The sequence below is a fragment of the Solea senegalensis genome, linkage group LG2 (genome assembly GCF_019176455.1).
Source record: "Solea senegalensis isolate Sse05_10M linkage group LG2, IFAPA_SoseM_1, whole genome shotgun sequence".
NCBI lineage: Eukaryota > Metazoa > Chordata > Actinopteri > Pleuronectiformes > Soleidae > Solea > Solea senegalensis.
In genome coordinates, this window is record NC_058022.1 from 17,931,207 (window position 1) to 17,946,756 (window position 15,550).

The following is a 15,550-nucleotide window of genomic DNA, read 5'->3' on the forward strand; positions in this document are numbered from 1 at the left end:
CACTCTCAGAGCAGAGAATGGAGCTGAATTTTTGAACTTTTTTTAATCAGTCAAATTTGGTAAGGTGGTTATTAACACATTTTCTTGTGGGGTGACAAAGTCATAAGTGATATTTTTATCACTTTACTGGTACTTTAACAAGCTGACTAGAGAGCAGGAAGGTCCCTTGCTGTTTGTTGTGAAACATTAGGGATTCATAGAAAAGGACATGAATAAACGTTACGTAAATTTGAGTTTCAGTCGAATGTGGTAAGGTGGTTACTAACATGTTTCCTGAGGGGTGACAAAGTCAGAAGTGATATTTTTATCACTTTACAGGGACTGTAAAGCTTAAGGAGAAAAGGAGCTGGGCTTTCATGCAGGTAGCATGCTTCAGTGAACCAACCAGCTCTGGGACTAGAGGATGGCTGATCCCTGCACCCTGCTCACAGTGTACACATACTACAAGGATCTAATCTGAATGCATCACATGTAAGTGCCATACAAAATCTTTCTTAGTTGAGCTAACAAACACAATTACTTGTTCTTTAGTAGTTGTATATATCTAAAAAGAACATACAGATGTGTCCAAGCTACTGCATGCCCAAAGTAAAACTTTGGTCTCTTCCAGGTGACTGAGGTAGCGCTTCAACAAGCTCCTATAAAACGCTCATCAATCACAGAGGCTAATCTCAGGTTCCTGCTGACACTTTCATTGTGCAGGCCTTTTCTATATGGCTGCCTCCACATAATGTCCACCTCTGCCTGCTTTGACAGGCTAGTGGCCCTGCAGCTCTCTGCCATGAGAGCCATTCTCAAGTGCCTTTGAATTGAAGCCTCAATGGAGCCCAGCCTAATCTGTACATCTGGAGTCCTGGTGGGTAGAGGAGGACAGAGGAAAAGATGCAGCATGTAGGTGACCTCAGTCCGGCTTTGTGGAGAATGAAAAAAGTCATTTCATTGGTTTTGGGGATTAAAACTCCAGTCGAAAGGACCTGCACTTATCAATCTTACATCTGTCGTGTGTAACCTCTGAATATAAACAGATGTTCATGACATTCGAACTGTTCAGCGTCACATGACATGTCTGCTTTCCTGAGTATGGTAGTGTTTAGATCATGTGTCGCCCTGTGGCATTCCCTCACTGCACACAGGAAGTGATTTGTTTTGACAACAGACGTTGGCAACAGGAACATTTTGCTAATAAAGTGAGACAGCTGCAAACAGAAAAATGTCTTCAGAAATAAAAAGTTTCAGAAATAAATTCTACAGTTTAAAAAAAAAAAAATTGATAAATGCTGGCACTGCCAGTGTCAGGTCTGACAGAGCTCATTTTCAGATAAAGGATGCAGAATACAAATACTGTCACATTGTTTCTGTACACAAAGACCAGACAGAAGCAGAACAACAATATTGACAATAATAATAATAATAATAAGGAGAAGAAGAAGAAGAAGAAGAAGAATAAAGAAAAAACATGGGCGCACAGAGCACTTAATGTCCAGCTTCAGTCCCAGCAACAAGGGCGTGCTGACCTAAAGCACTGAACCAGACCCAATGCTGTAACGATGCTGTAAAAAGGAAAACAAAAAGGAAAACAAGAAACACTTGCCAAATGTCTAAACTATGGTTTGAAGGATGTCTAGTATAATTCTAGTCAACAAAAACCTCTGGCTTACATGTTCCTGTCCAAGTCACTGCTCTTTGGGGTGAACACAAACAGCCCAATTCAAAAGTAAACACAGCAATTTTGTGTATGTTTACCTTTCATTCTGTCAAGTCTATCTGATGCTGTGCCCCAAACTGTCCTGTTTCATTTCATGCCATGAGAAATACCTAATTTCTTGGTCCACTGTACAGATGAATGGGCAAGATAGTCAGCGCCACAATTCCAAACAATCATTTCTATCTTTTCCCTCTGCCCCTATCCTGTCTCCTCTCGCTTTATTTGGCACAGGGATAGTGTATATTTGGAAGAAAAAAGTTAACTTGGACACTGTGAAGATACTGTATGTTTCCCTAAATGGAAAGCACATGATGATTTACCATCAAAGAAGATATACAATACTCATGATAAGATAAATACCCCCAGATTGGGTTACTACTTTAAAGGGTTTACATGTTGTATGGATCCTCAAACTGTCCTTTTCTGTAAAACCTGTCAGAACACATAATAACAATTGGACATAGTCTATCAGTTGCAGTTTAACCAGGAAGGAAGGTGGAAGGAATGTATTAAATCACCAATAGGGGCAATACCGCTGGTTGCAAAGAGTACTCTTTTGCATTAAATCGAAAAAATAATAAGCCTACTTCTCACTTGATTTATAACAATAGTGAACATTTTCCCGAGAAGTTAATGGTCTCAATTGCTATGATCAAGTCTTCTTCAATAGGACATGTTTTTATTTTGGAAAGTATGTTCCAATTTAAAGGAAAATGGACCAAAACGCACAGCAAATCTAAGTGGCCAATGTGTGACTGACAGCTTCTACTGTCCAATATGTGCTTCTGAAGACCACTTCTTACATACAATCTATGATTCTTACACCTGTTTCGTTGAGGTCCCTGTCTCCGTCTCAATAAAATCACTTACCTATGGGCACGTTATTTGTGCCCATTTGTTTGTCATTGTAGAGAGATTTATTTTGCAGTCATAACTGTGTGAGCCAGATGGCCCACTCTGTTATGAGTGGTCATAACTGACTTTTGTAGAAAATGTCTTCCAGCCTTCCCTGTCGGTCTCTGTTAGGCATGTATTATGTAAATGTGAAATCAGAATAGTGCAGATGTGTCAGCCTGACTAATGACAAGGTATTCAACTTTACAGACCATATCCATACAAAGATGCCTACATTACAGAGGGAATGGGAAACATAAGGCCGTGGGGGGTTGGAGCCAATCCTAGCTGACATAGGGCGAAAGGCAGGCTACACCCTAGACAGGTCGCCAGTTTATCGTAGGGCCAACAACTATAGAGACACAACTATTCACTCCCACATTCACACCTATGGCCAATTTAGAGTCCATTAAACCTAATCCCCAATTTGCAAGCTTTTGGACTGCGGGAGAAAGCCGAAGAAACTGGAGAGAAACCACGCAGACAATGCAAGCCCCATACAGAAAGGCCTGTGGTCAAACCGGGATCTGAACTGCACACATTCTTGCTTTTAAGGCACAATGCCAGCCACTGCATCGCCACGTGAATTGAAAAGCTTAATAAACCTCCTTTAAAAATAGCTCTGGTTGATTTTTCCTATCACATTACAATATTGTCAAGGGGTGGGGCGAGTAAATTGAGGTAGTACACTACCACCAACTGAGCATATCCTCTGAGTGGACTCCATGCTGTAGAAAAAGTAGCATAATTAGAGTGACTGCACGTCTGCGGTGTCAACAGCTGTGTATGCTTGCCTGCATGCAAGTATGTCTGTGTCCTGAGCCAGATTTCTCACTGCAAGAAAGTATTGCACAGGTAGCACTGCTACAGGATGATCATTACATAGGTTTCCATGTAGATTAGGTTTTCAGCAAGAGGTTATGAAGGATGTCTGACCTTGGATGGAAACCTTTGGATGTTCTTTCTTTGTACACTCTGACTGGGTTAGTGGGTCAAACATCAAGGGGGCCTGGGTTGTCAGAACTGAGGTCTGTGTGAAAACAGTCGGTAGGAGGAGGAGGAGGAGCAAGAAGAGGCCAGCCATAGACGAGGGTTTGGAGTCCTGCGAGGACGCTGTCATGGTGATGACCTCTCCTCTAACTGCCAAGGTGGGCCTCTGGGATACAGCTGCAGAAGAGAAGAGACAACTTCAGCACCTGAATTCAACATTTTTACACTTTGCTTCAAATAAAATAAGCTCTCTCTTAGTCACTCCCAAATCATTTCCTCTCAAAAAAAACAAAACAATTCCTGAGGGCTCCCATCTCCAAATCCAGCACATACATATATACAGCGAATGAAAAATCACGCTATAAATTTTTGGACAAATGTGGGATGAAAGCAAGTATGTTAGGTAACTAGTGGGTGGCTGGAAAGACAAGCTATAAAGCAGAGTAAAATAATACAGGGAGAAAAAGAGCTTAGGAAAGACAAAACTCAAGCTTTAAAAATGAATAGTCTAAAAGAAATAACTAACCTCTAACATGGAGATAATTATTTAAGATGTACAATTAAACCTGGAAAGGTTAATTTAATGGCTGATTAAAACTGGAAAAGAGAAAACAATAGTGGACTGTTCAATGGGGCAGAAGATTCCTTAAGTCAGTGAAGCAGAAGTTAGTTAACTTTTCAGATTTGTGTCTCTCAGAGAAGTGCTGTAAACGAGTTTGCACAACTATTTATGCCTGTACCCCTAAAACAATTTTTTTTTAGTGCACATGTGCTTCAAATTAACACAAGAATGATATCCAGTCATTGTCTGGCCTCCAAAACCATGCATCATGCAAGTAAATCCAACCAACAGACAGAAAGAGACACACAAACGTTCCTACACTCTGATACTTTCCAGAGTAAATGTAATCTCCTTCAGTCATAACATATGAGTCCACAATGCAAAGCTGAAACCAGCAGTTCATCATCTCGCGCCCTGCACTCCTTATGATGTTAGCTTAGCGAGGTGTAATATCATTAAGTAAACAGTGCATCGCTGCATCTACAAAAGCAAGTTAAGACTGCCATGCAAAGCCTGAGCCACCAAATTCAATAAGGGTCAAAAGGTAACTGCAAATGATTGCTTTGTGATTGTATTTCTGTTTTACATAGGGTACCCATCAGGGAGGTATCTTATTGCTGTATCTCATAATATTATTTGTCTGATACAGCATGTATTATATTCAAATGGCTGCAGTCCTTTCGTATTTGTCTTGTCTTCAATTTGGGTCAATAAAAGCGTTTCATATTTTAAATTCAGTATGTGTACACCTGATTAATGGCTACGGAACATGGAGCTTCACCGCGGAGTGACAGCTAAAGGAGATTAAAAACTGAGAACATCAACCTTCTTCATAACTGTGGCATCTATATAACTCTCACATCCCTCTGTAGTGTTTCACTTGCTAATGCTTTGATCAATACCAAATTATTAGCTTGGTTTAGTTGCAAATGAACCATATTGCCCTGCAATCAATTATCCCGTTCACTACAGGTAGTAACTAATTAGGAAAATGCACATCATCCCTTTGTTTGTACATACAGTGGAGTCCACAGAATCTCAGCTTCTGCCAAAAACATACAGTATGTGCTCTGACTTAGTAAACTGTGTATTTGTATTTGGGGAAAAATATCAGAAGATGAAATAAAACCAAAATATTTTATTGATACATCTCTCACTTAGGTGTTATGTCCTCTCCTGCTTATACATACACTTCCAGCTATGTCCTTAGATTGGAGTATTTGGTGTTCACTAATACACAGTATAAAGAATGTATCATTCTTACCTCAACAAATATACTCCAATTTCAAGGCACATTAGGCAATAGGTTTTAAAGGTAACATCAAGGCTACCTCTATATTAATAAAATGTATTATATTTTTATTGTATATTCAGTCGTAGTACAGACTGTCTGATCTGTCCTACTCATAGAACAAAAGGTTTAAAGCTCAAAAGGCCTCTTCAGGTTCAACATGCCACTGCAGACACTGCAGACATGATTCTAAGATTTCAAAGTCATTTAGAAAACAAATATACATGCTGGAGAGTGTCATCAAATGGGATCATGCCAACGTGACAATATCTCCGCCCTACTCTTTATTAGTACCTTGTGATTATGGCTATAAAGGCTTCAACTGACCTCATTTTCTGACCAAATTTCTAACTAACTTAATTACTGTATGCAATCACAAGCTCACAAATCTTTACCCTTCGTGCTCTTGGTAAATTTCCTGCATCTGTGCATTAGCATGTGCCTTAAGTTTCTACCTCCCTGCATAGCTGTTCCCAAGTCGCTTCATAAGGTTGTTTGAGAAGGGTTGAGACAGACAGACAGACAGACGACTTTATTGATCCCTTTGGGAGGTTCCCTCTGGGAAATTATTGTTTGTGGTAATAGTTCCATACTAGTTACTAAGTAATCCTGCCCAACATCCAAGTAAACTACATCTTAGAGGTAGAACCCAAATGAAAATAAGCAGCAAATGGCAGTTAGCTGATACCTGTAACCTGTGTACGAATTACGTGGGAGCCAATGGGAGCTGAGCTCCCATGAAAAGGGGTCGGACTCTGTGGAGTGTGGGTTTGTGTATGGACATGTCCCCACCAGAAAGCCAGATTGTCCCGACCAATATTAAAGACGGGGCAATGTATACGTGTGCGCAATTTTACGAGCATCAGTGAATGCATCACAGCCGAGCAGAAATATCGCTGCCAGTTACAGAGGAGATGAGAGCGCAGGTGATGTTTAAGTAATGAGCTTTTAGGGCCATACCTAAAGCACACATGCAAATCCTTTTGCCTTCCCCTTTCTCAGCAGCCTGCATTAATCACAAACAACGCAGTTTTCAATGTAATGGGTATAATTTACATAAACAAAAAACAGACAGAAACACGTTTTACAACTACACTACAATATCGCCGGTGAGTGACAGTGACAATGACTGCACTTGACTGCTGATATAATGTGTGCTGCTCTTTGTTACAATGAAAAATTCACAGTGAAGTCTGGCTATATTTTGTTATGTATTTATCTCAGTCTTAGTTATTAGGGACCCCCGCAAAGATAAGATTATAATTCAAACCCTGCCTGTAACCAAACCAGATCACATAACAATCAAAAGTGAAACTAGATTTTTTTTTTTATGTTCAGATTATCAAAGTCACAGAGGTCAAACGCTAATAAAACAGAGGTGGACATGATCACAGTCTGATTCCCATTTGCTGGACAGAACTGAAGCTGAGTGAGTCCAGTTATTGACACTGTAAAAACTGATAAGCGCACATCCTCATAGAGAGTCACATTGTACTACACTCTGTATATTTTAATATGCAATAGTCTCTGCACTTTATTACAGTCTATGTCATGTGACGTAACGCTTAATGCTTAGTCTGTTCCAGTTTTCTTACACATAATTATCTGTAATTGCAAGAAATGTCTATCTGGCTGCCTGTTAATTGCATAAATGTCCAGCGGTTCGCTTGACAGGCTTCAAACTTGGCAGGTGACTTACTAAGACCACCAGTGTGTGCGGGGCACCAACATTGTTTGGATAAGACATGCAAAATGTATTTGGTATAAAAACAAGCACACATTGAACTGGTACAGCACTCACGACATTGCAATTTGGTGGGCTGAAGACACGTACAACTGTAAAACTGTCCTTTTAAGGCAGACAGCAGCATCAACTGGTTGTTAGTAGCATTTTAGCATAACATATTTTAGAGTCCTATAAACTTGCTTTCAAAATACTGCTATCAAATGGTAAAACTGTCTTTTTTTGCTTTATTTTTCATTATTAACACTGTAAAAAGAGTCGGGATTGAGATGGTTCGGTCATGTGGAGGAGGGACGGTGATTATATTGGACAAATAATGTTGAAGATGTCACTGCTGGGCAGGAGGAAAAGAGGAAGATCACAGAGAAGAATCATGTATGTTGTGGAGGAGGACAAGAGGAGTGTTGGTATAACAGAAGTGGACACAAGAGATAATGGAGGCAGATGAACCACTAAAGGGAGAAGCTGAAAGAAGAAAAAGGTACAAAGTCTACACCACTGATATCTGCTTTAACCTCAGTAGAGCAGGGCTTGTTCTGTTGATAATGTTGAGGCAAATCAAAGTAGACCATTTATTCCAATCACGTCCTGTTTATTTCATAACCATTACGGCAAAACCGGCCTCTGCTGAAAAATATACTTTGAGCAGATTACATTTTAAGCTGTTTCTCTGAAACTTACTATTATTAGATAACTGACAGGAGAAAGTGACATGAAACACGAGGAGAGACAGTGAAGGATGACAAGATAATATGAAATGAAGCGAAGAACACAGTGCTTACAGTGCGTGACTTTTGCGTAGAAACAACCAAATACTTAATTTCTATTATCTGCATGAGCTGCGTTGGCGGGAGCTTAATTCACATTAAATCACTGAGTCCTGAAAGTCAAAGGCTGACTCTACAAATCCTCTCATTAGTCTAAAAGCTGGACTGAGAGCAGGAAGGGCTAGAGATCGTGACGAATGACCAGGACTCTGCGGCAACTTCCAACTTTGGTGGGTGAGTTATGCTGGCATTGACACACACACAAAGAGAACCGTACTGTCAGCAGCAAGGAGAGGTTAGTCTGAGGATGTTAAAACAAATCTGCAGAAAGTTATGTGATGTGCGCAAGCAAACTGAACTGCACACACACAAACACTCACACGTACACAGGCACACCACTTGGGCAAATCCAGCCATAGACAGCTGGTCACATTCCATACTGGGGTCACAGCGAGTGGGCAGAACTGACTCATGCTGTGTGCCAACATCCACTTTTGAAAAAGAGCGACCGGGACCATGCGTGTGTGTGTATATGAGTGTGAGTTTTAACCATGCATGGCTCCTGAAGGCCACTCCGAAGAGGCCTGATCGAGTCAACTTACAATTCCCAATCCTGCTTGTTTGTCAACAAGGAACCAAGAAGATTAATCGATGCAAGATTCAAACTCAAGCAGCTCATCAGAAAAGAGGTTCTGCCTCATTGCGACCAGGTTTTGGTCTCCATGAGGACTACTGGCTACAAGGTTAGCGATTATGCTGAAAAGGTCCTCCCTGAGTCTCACAGTTCAGTCTAACTGACTGGCAAACTGTGAGATGAATCGGTCAATTATAGGTGCACTACAGTAGCCACTAATCAATAGGGGGGCACTAAGACGCTGCCCCACCTGTACCATTCTGGTCCCACATGAAGAAGAATCACAGAATTCCATCCATCCATCTTCTACCACTGTATCCTCCACATGAGGGTGCTGTGCCAATGTCAGCTGACATAGGGCGGTAGGCGGGGTACACCCTGGACAGTCCATCGCAGGGCCACATATAGAGACAAACAGCCACTCACTCTCACACTCACGGGCAATTTAGAGAGTACAATTTACCTAATCCCCAAATCTGCATGTCTTTGGACTGTGGGAGGAAACCGGAGAACCCGGAGAAAACGCATGCACGCACGGGGAGAACATGCAAAGAGAAAGCCGCTTGTTCTGACCGTGTCGCAAACCCGCATCTTCTTGCTGCAAAGGCAAGAGGATTACAGAAGTCCATGGATTTCAAAAACCTTGCTGAACATGCACATTTTACATTGTACACACATAGTCAGTATAATGTATACTGTGCTGTAGAAATATAGATTTAATCTTTGGCCAAGGACATAGCTCAAGTGTGTGGATGCCCAATTTGCTTCTCAGTCTTGTGACACGGAAGTGCAAAGGAGAGTTAGAGGAGCCATGCTGAGAGAAGGGGAGGAGGAGAGCGCGAAAGAGTGGTGGAGAATAGAATGAAGATGGAGAAAGTAAACTACAAACAACTGTTTGAGAGGAGAACCCTGCAGGAAAAGCTATAAATGGTCACTCAGCTTGGACTCAACCAGCATGACATCAAATGTATGCTAGTTCCACCTTCTTAAATGTGTTATCAAGCATGTATCTCTTGGTTTACCTCTTAAAATAATATAATTTGTTACAGTCTGTGGGGAGTGGCTTTGTAAACAACCAATCTTATTTTTTCTACAAAACAACAACAACACCACCGTTCCTTGGTGCCAAGATAATTTTGGAAAGCTCAACCTGGATAAACAAGGTAAGCTCCACTCTTTAAAAGAGAAATTCCACTCTTTATCCAGATGGCAGTCAGTAAATCTTAACCTTTCCTTAGCACAGACGCTCATAAGTCCCTGCCAGTGCCAGCATGTATCTATGGCAACAGTGCAGCAAGTTGGTAGTCAAGCAGCGGGAACCAGGTTGAATGTATTTCAGCACAGTATCCCTGTGGGAGCTGGATACAACACAGTGTGAGGAAGTGGACTGCTGAGGACAAAGAAAAGCTCGAAGTACACAAATGTGCTCAAAAAATGTGTTGAAATTAGGTAATAGTTATATAAGTGTGTAGTGTATATAACTTCAGTGAGTCAAACGACCATAGAACTGTCATATAACGTAAAATTTGGCTCCAAATGTTACGTTAATCTTCAACTAAGGAAAGGAATCCAGGACCATAAGAACTCCTCTTCGCTGCAACAGTCAGATGTCAAGTGTGTCTATCCTGCTTGTACCAGGCCTGAAAAAATACTTCTCCCCATTTCATTTTCATTCATTGAACAATCTTCTCTGCTTTACCCTCCTTGCTGCTTTGCAGTCTGTCCTGTAATTTCTTTCCTCCACCACTCTGGAGTCAGTTGTGCTCCAGAAGTTTCCAGTGTGCAAGGCACTTTTTGGTGGCTGTTTGCCACCTCATTTCAACCCAGTCTACAAGGGGAGCACCTGTAATTACAAGCCAGTGCTAACTCCCTCAACACAATCGCAACCAAATCCATTATGACACTGATTAAATTGCTTCCGACCTACAGGGAAGAAGTTGCCAACATAAGAGAACAACTGTATGTCATTTTAAAAGAACAGAAGTGTGTGTGTGTGTACAAATGGTCTGTATTTATATAGCATTTTTCTAGTCTTGATGACCACTCAAAGCTGCTTTACGCTACAGTTTTGCCATTCACCCCTTCATTTTCTAACACACTTCTTCATACCTATTCCCACGCTGCCAGCACAGGTAGCAGATAAGAAATGTAATTGGTAATTTCAGCATAGGTGTTCCCAGAGTTTCCCATTTTTTCATTGATTCATTAGCAGTGATTAGACATGACTGTTAAACAGGATTTTAAGTTAAGCCCCTCTAGAGCTTTAAGTGAATGAGAGATGTGCTGTTCCTACAGAGCCATGCTGTGATCCTCCAAACACACATCATTAGCTTTCTATGGCAGAGGAATACCAATATCTCCACATCCAAAGGCTCACAGGAATACTCTCACATACATTGAAATAAATGGCAGCAGAAGGATATAACACCTGTTTCCTGAAGGAACTAAATACAAGATCAATGACTTCTATTCTTAATGTAAATGAAGTTGCTTTATCACTGAATCAAATGCAGCACAGCTTGTTTCCCAAGAAAAAGTGTGGAAAGAGATAAAAACATGTACAGTACCCGTGTGTTTACATGTGTCTCAATTTAATCAAACTAACAAATCAAACCAACTTTACAACATCATGATGAACGCCGACAACCACACTATGGTTGCATATTGCCACCATATTTCCATTCTATTCTTCTTCTATCACTATGGTCCTCGGGGGGGGTTTCGGTACAGCAAAGGCTACATTGACCATGTCTAATTCAACTCAATAGCTCAACCTCACCAATCTCTTTAATGCCTGCATTGTGATGTGGGGTGGGCAGGGGCAACAAAGGCCTTAAGGGAATGGGGCTGAACATGCAGACAACACACTTGGGGGAAGGACGGAGGAATGTGTGGTGAAGATGGTCAAAGGACGAGATAGGAGCCTTTTTCGCTTTCTCTTCTCAGAAAGAATAGGCCATGGCCGGGTCTCGGAACGCATCCCTTGTTATTGAGTCACTTCACTCACGCTTGAGAAGCCGGGCACAAGCAGAGAAAAGATCTTTAGGAATGAGGATGGGTTGACCACTCTGTGTGTGTGTGTGTGTGTGTGCTTGTATTTGTTTGCATTTTAGAACCTTTTCTGGCACAAGCACTGATTTTGTCAGTCCTACTGAGGCAAAATCTCGTTCCTGAGCAACTGGTTAAGTTTACGGCTAGATTTAGGCTGTCCAAATGAATGGAAGCCAATGCAGTGACCAAAGAATAATAGCTGTGCAAATTTGTGTGTGTAAGAAATTGAGTGACAGGGCTGATGAAGTGGCAAGGGTGGCAGGCCCTGTCTGGATTATGTCTGATATCAAATCGGAGGCTGCAGTGGAATCAAGGCATTATGGTGCCTGGGGGAAAGTGGCACCTGATACGCTCATATACAGCTCTGGGACTGACAACTGAGATGTGATGTGAGAGGTGTAAGTTAAGATAGCAAAACAGGGACAAAGATGAAAAGACACTGGATATGTGTACATAGTTTAAAAATCTGGAGGTGTGTGTGGTGGATAAGAACACTGTGTAACACCTCACTGACTGTACAGCAGGGAAATCTTTTCCCCTTTACCTCTATATTATTTATTATAAAAACTGCAAAATGAACAGACTGTAAAAGACAAAATCTAATCTGTACTTAAATCTGTACAAAAACAACACAGATGTGAGCTTATCATTTCAGTCTCGACTTTGTAAACAACAGTTGGTAAAACAGTATCTGTTAAAGATCCACTACTTTGCTTGATCCAAGTTTTAAATCCTTTGTCAGGCACTGGGCCCTTTGTGTTGCAGCAGTTTTTGCCAGTTTACAGTAGGAAGAGTGTTAGAATAATCAAATAATTGATGTCTGAGTTTGATTTCGCATCCTCAGGTTCAGTGTGCATGCTGGTGGCCATCATCATGTGAGCAGTAACACCTGTGCTTTTCCTTCTAAATATCTGGTCATTCACAACTATTACATTCACAGGGTTGAAGTTTGTGCTCAGTAATTTGTATCGTTAAATTAACTGTTAGCACTGATTACCAATGTGTTCCATTAAAATGAAAAGCCATGGGGCTTGACTTTCAATTTCATGAACTGATATATTGCATAATTCCTTCTCCAAAATGAGCCTGAAGTTACTCCAAGTTACTTCAGCAGTAGGCAACGAGGTCAGAGGTTAATGATCAGTAAAAAAGAGTTCCAGCAGCGGCAGACTGACAGTGAAATCCATCTATAATCAATCAACTGAAACCAACGGAATGCTTGATGGAGTGAAATCAGCTCCGCAACTGCTTAAAGTATACTAATTGAATTTCAACTATTTTCATATGAGTAACCACGACCAGGGCTTGACACCTTGCGCTTGAGGAGACCTCTAAATATTTATGCATGCAGCCTCATTCACCATATAAGCTCCTAACTGTAAGGAGGCTATTGGTGCTATATTAGCTTAGCTTAGCTTGTCGGTGCTAAAAACAAACAGTGTGGGCAACTCTTTGGTACGGTACTTTATTGTGAATGGTGGAGAACACACGCATCCTTCTCTGCTGTGCAGCTAACAAACACAAATGAATGACACGAAGAAGGAATTCATACACCTTTTCTGCGACTGCAGCTAATGACAACAAGGCTCTGATTAACTTAATTTCCCAGAATGCCACACGTAATTACCACCTAGGCATTTGAAGAGGACATGCTTAAAAAGATCCTGTGCACACGCTAATGCGCAGATTTTTGAACTGTTGAACTAATGTAGGTCCTATTTACATATTTTATTCAAGCATATTTACTTTATCACTTCTCTGATTTACTAAAATGTTATTTTTATTGTCTAATACATTTTTGTTTTCTATACTGGAATGAAATTTGTGAAAGATAAGAACTGGAATGGATGGGCAGAAATGGAATTGGAAAATGTAACAGCTCAATCACAGCACATAGATGCAAATTAATATTTTTTTAGCAAATTGCATGCAAAGCTGTCTGTTCTGAGAAGTCTGTGATGCTTTGCTAAAGAACTGCAATTTCCAGCCTATCCCAAAAAGCAGAAATGATTATATTTCTCCCCTTGCTTTTCATTTTAAAAAATATCAAACCACCAAGTGTTTGTATAATTTCAGAAAGTGGACCTCAGATTCATTGCACATGTGTTCCACTGTTATCAACAGTATCAACCAGGAGACAGGAGAAGCATATAATTTGACCTGGAGCAAATGGGAGAGTGTTTGATTCAAGAATAGTGAGCCGTAGCCAGACAGACAGTAATACTGGTCATTAAACACAAATCAGACTCTATTATATCGTTTGACTGACAGCCACTGCTGAGGGCAGGTACAGTCCTGTGTCTGTGTCTTTCTCATCTTTCATACACACACACGCACATGCTCTATGCTGTCACATGGAGAATTGTGCGAACCATGCGATACACACACACAAATCCATGCCTTTCTATAGTCGTGAGAACACTGACGACTACAGAATACACAATGCCTTGTCATCTAACCTTAGCCTTCACACAGGCAGATTGTAAAGACAAACTATAAGTGTTGTTAAATAAATGTTAAATAAGTTAAGTTTTAAGTCATTTCTTATTATTTAAATGTAACATTTTATCAGCACCAAATATAAACCATCACCTACACTGATTTCTATAGTCTTACTTTTTATCTTCTTCTATGTATAATTTGTATTTGTCTACTGTGCTTCTCACCAATTTGGGGTTAGAGTTCACCAATTAAGTGAAATCTAATTCTATGTGATACAAAATCAGCATTGGCCAAAGAAAAACCCACAGGTCGACCTCTACTTCACACCTGTATTTCTAAATCCTTCTCCTAATCTTAATCTAAACCTCTTAATCTGATTCCTAAAACCACATCTTAACTCCCTTAAAGTTGTGAGGACTGGCGACAATATCTCACAACTGTCTTCACGACTATAGAAAGACATAAAGTACATACACAGAGACTTAAAAACCTCACCAGCCTCCCAATGTAAACACACACCTGTAACAGCCAGGCCTTTTATACCTTTCCACATCATAGTCTGTAATAACACACTCCGTCTAGCCCTCAGAAACTCTATTATGATTGTTCTTGGCACTGTCAGCCACAGTCTTTTACCTTCATTCACACACAGAGACTATAATGTGACATTATTGACTGCATTTCTCTCTGTGTCTACCTGATCCTGTTTCATTGTGTGAACTGTGTGGCCCCAGGCAGGTATTGATTTGAACTCACCCAACAAGTTCAGGGAGTAACAGACTGTTCAATTTTGGCCACCGCTTTTACATTAGACTGTTCTATACAGGCTGAGATCAAGTACATTATGGAGAATGGGTTTCAGCTGTCCTCACGGTCGAACAAACTCCTCCCACAGTAGTTTTAAAACATAGTATAAATGCCAAAGGTGAAATATCGCACACTGGTATACAGAGCTGTTGCGCGTGTGACATATGAAAAAGCTATTTGCTTGTTTAATTGAGGATGCCGAAGATATTAATTGGAAGCAATCACCAGCCTGTAATGCTTCCTTCATTATATTTTCTAATCGAACCAATACATTTAGAGGAAACAACTAGGATAGACACATCCAAGTCTTTCATTAAAACCCGTGATTATAGTTGCCCATGATAAATGCCCAGGAAAACATCCAGGAGCCAAAGTTGATATATTTCAATTTCATAACTCATCAGAAAATGTCTACTTGACAATATATATCATACATGTAATATATATATATATATATATATATATATATATATATATATATATATATATATATATATATATATATATACATATATATATATATACATATATACATATATATATCTATATATATATATATATATATGTATATACACCGGCATGTTCTTTGTTTTTAAAAAGGGGCTGAATACATTTACCAATGGCAACTATTAAAATTCTAATGAAACAGTCAAACTACTTTAC

General features: G+C 40.2%; 1 protein-coding gene across 2 annotated transcripts in view; it reads right to left on the reverse strand.

Moving 5' to 3' along the window:
- The window catches only part of sema5ba (sema domain, seven thrombospondin repeats (type 1 and type 1-like), transmembrane domain (TM) and short cytoplasmic domain, (semaphorin) 5Ba), a 155,699-nt gene that overhangs the window by 91,565 nt on the left and 48,584 nt on the right, over positions 1-15,550 (reverse strand). For both annotated transcript variants that reach the window (XM_044015138.1, XM_044015129.1), the window contains one exon: positions 3,536-3,766. In XM_044015138.1, coding sequence (XP_043871073.1) covers positions 3,536-3,719 — 184 coding nt within the window. In that variant the 5' untranslated portion in view covers positions 3,720-3,766. The remainder of the gene's footprint in view (positions 1-3,535; positions 3,767-15,550) is intronic.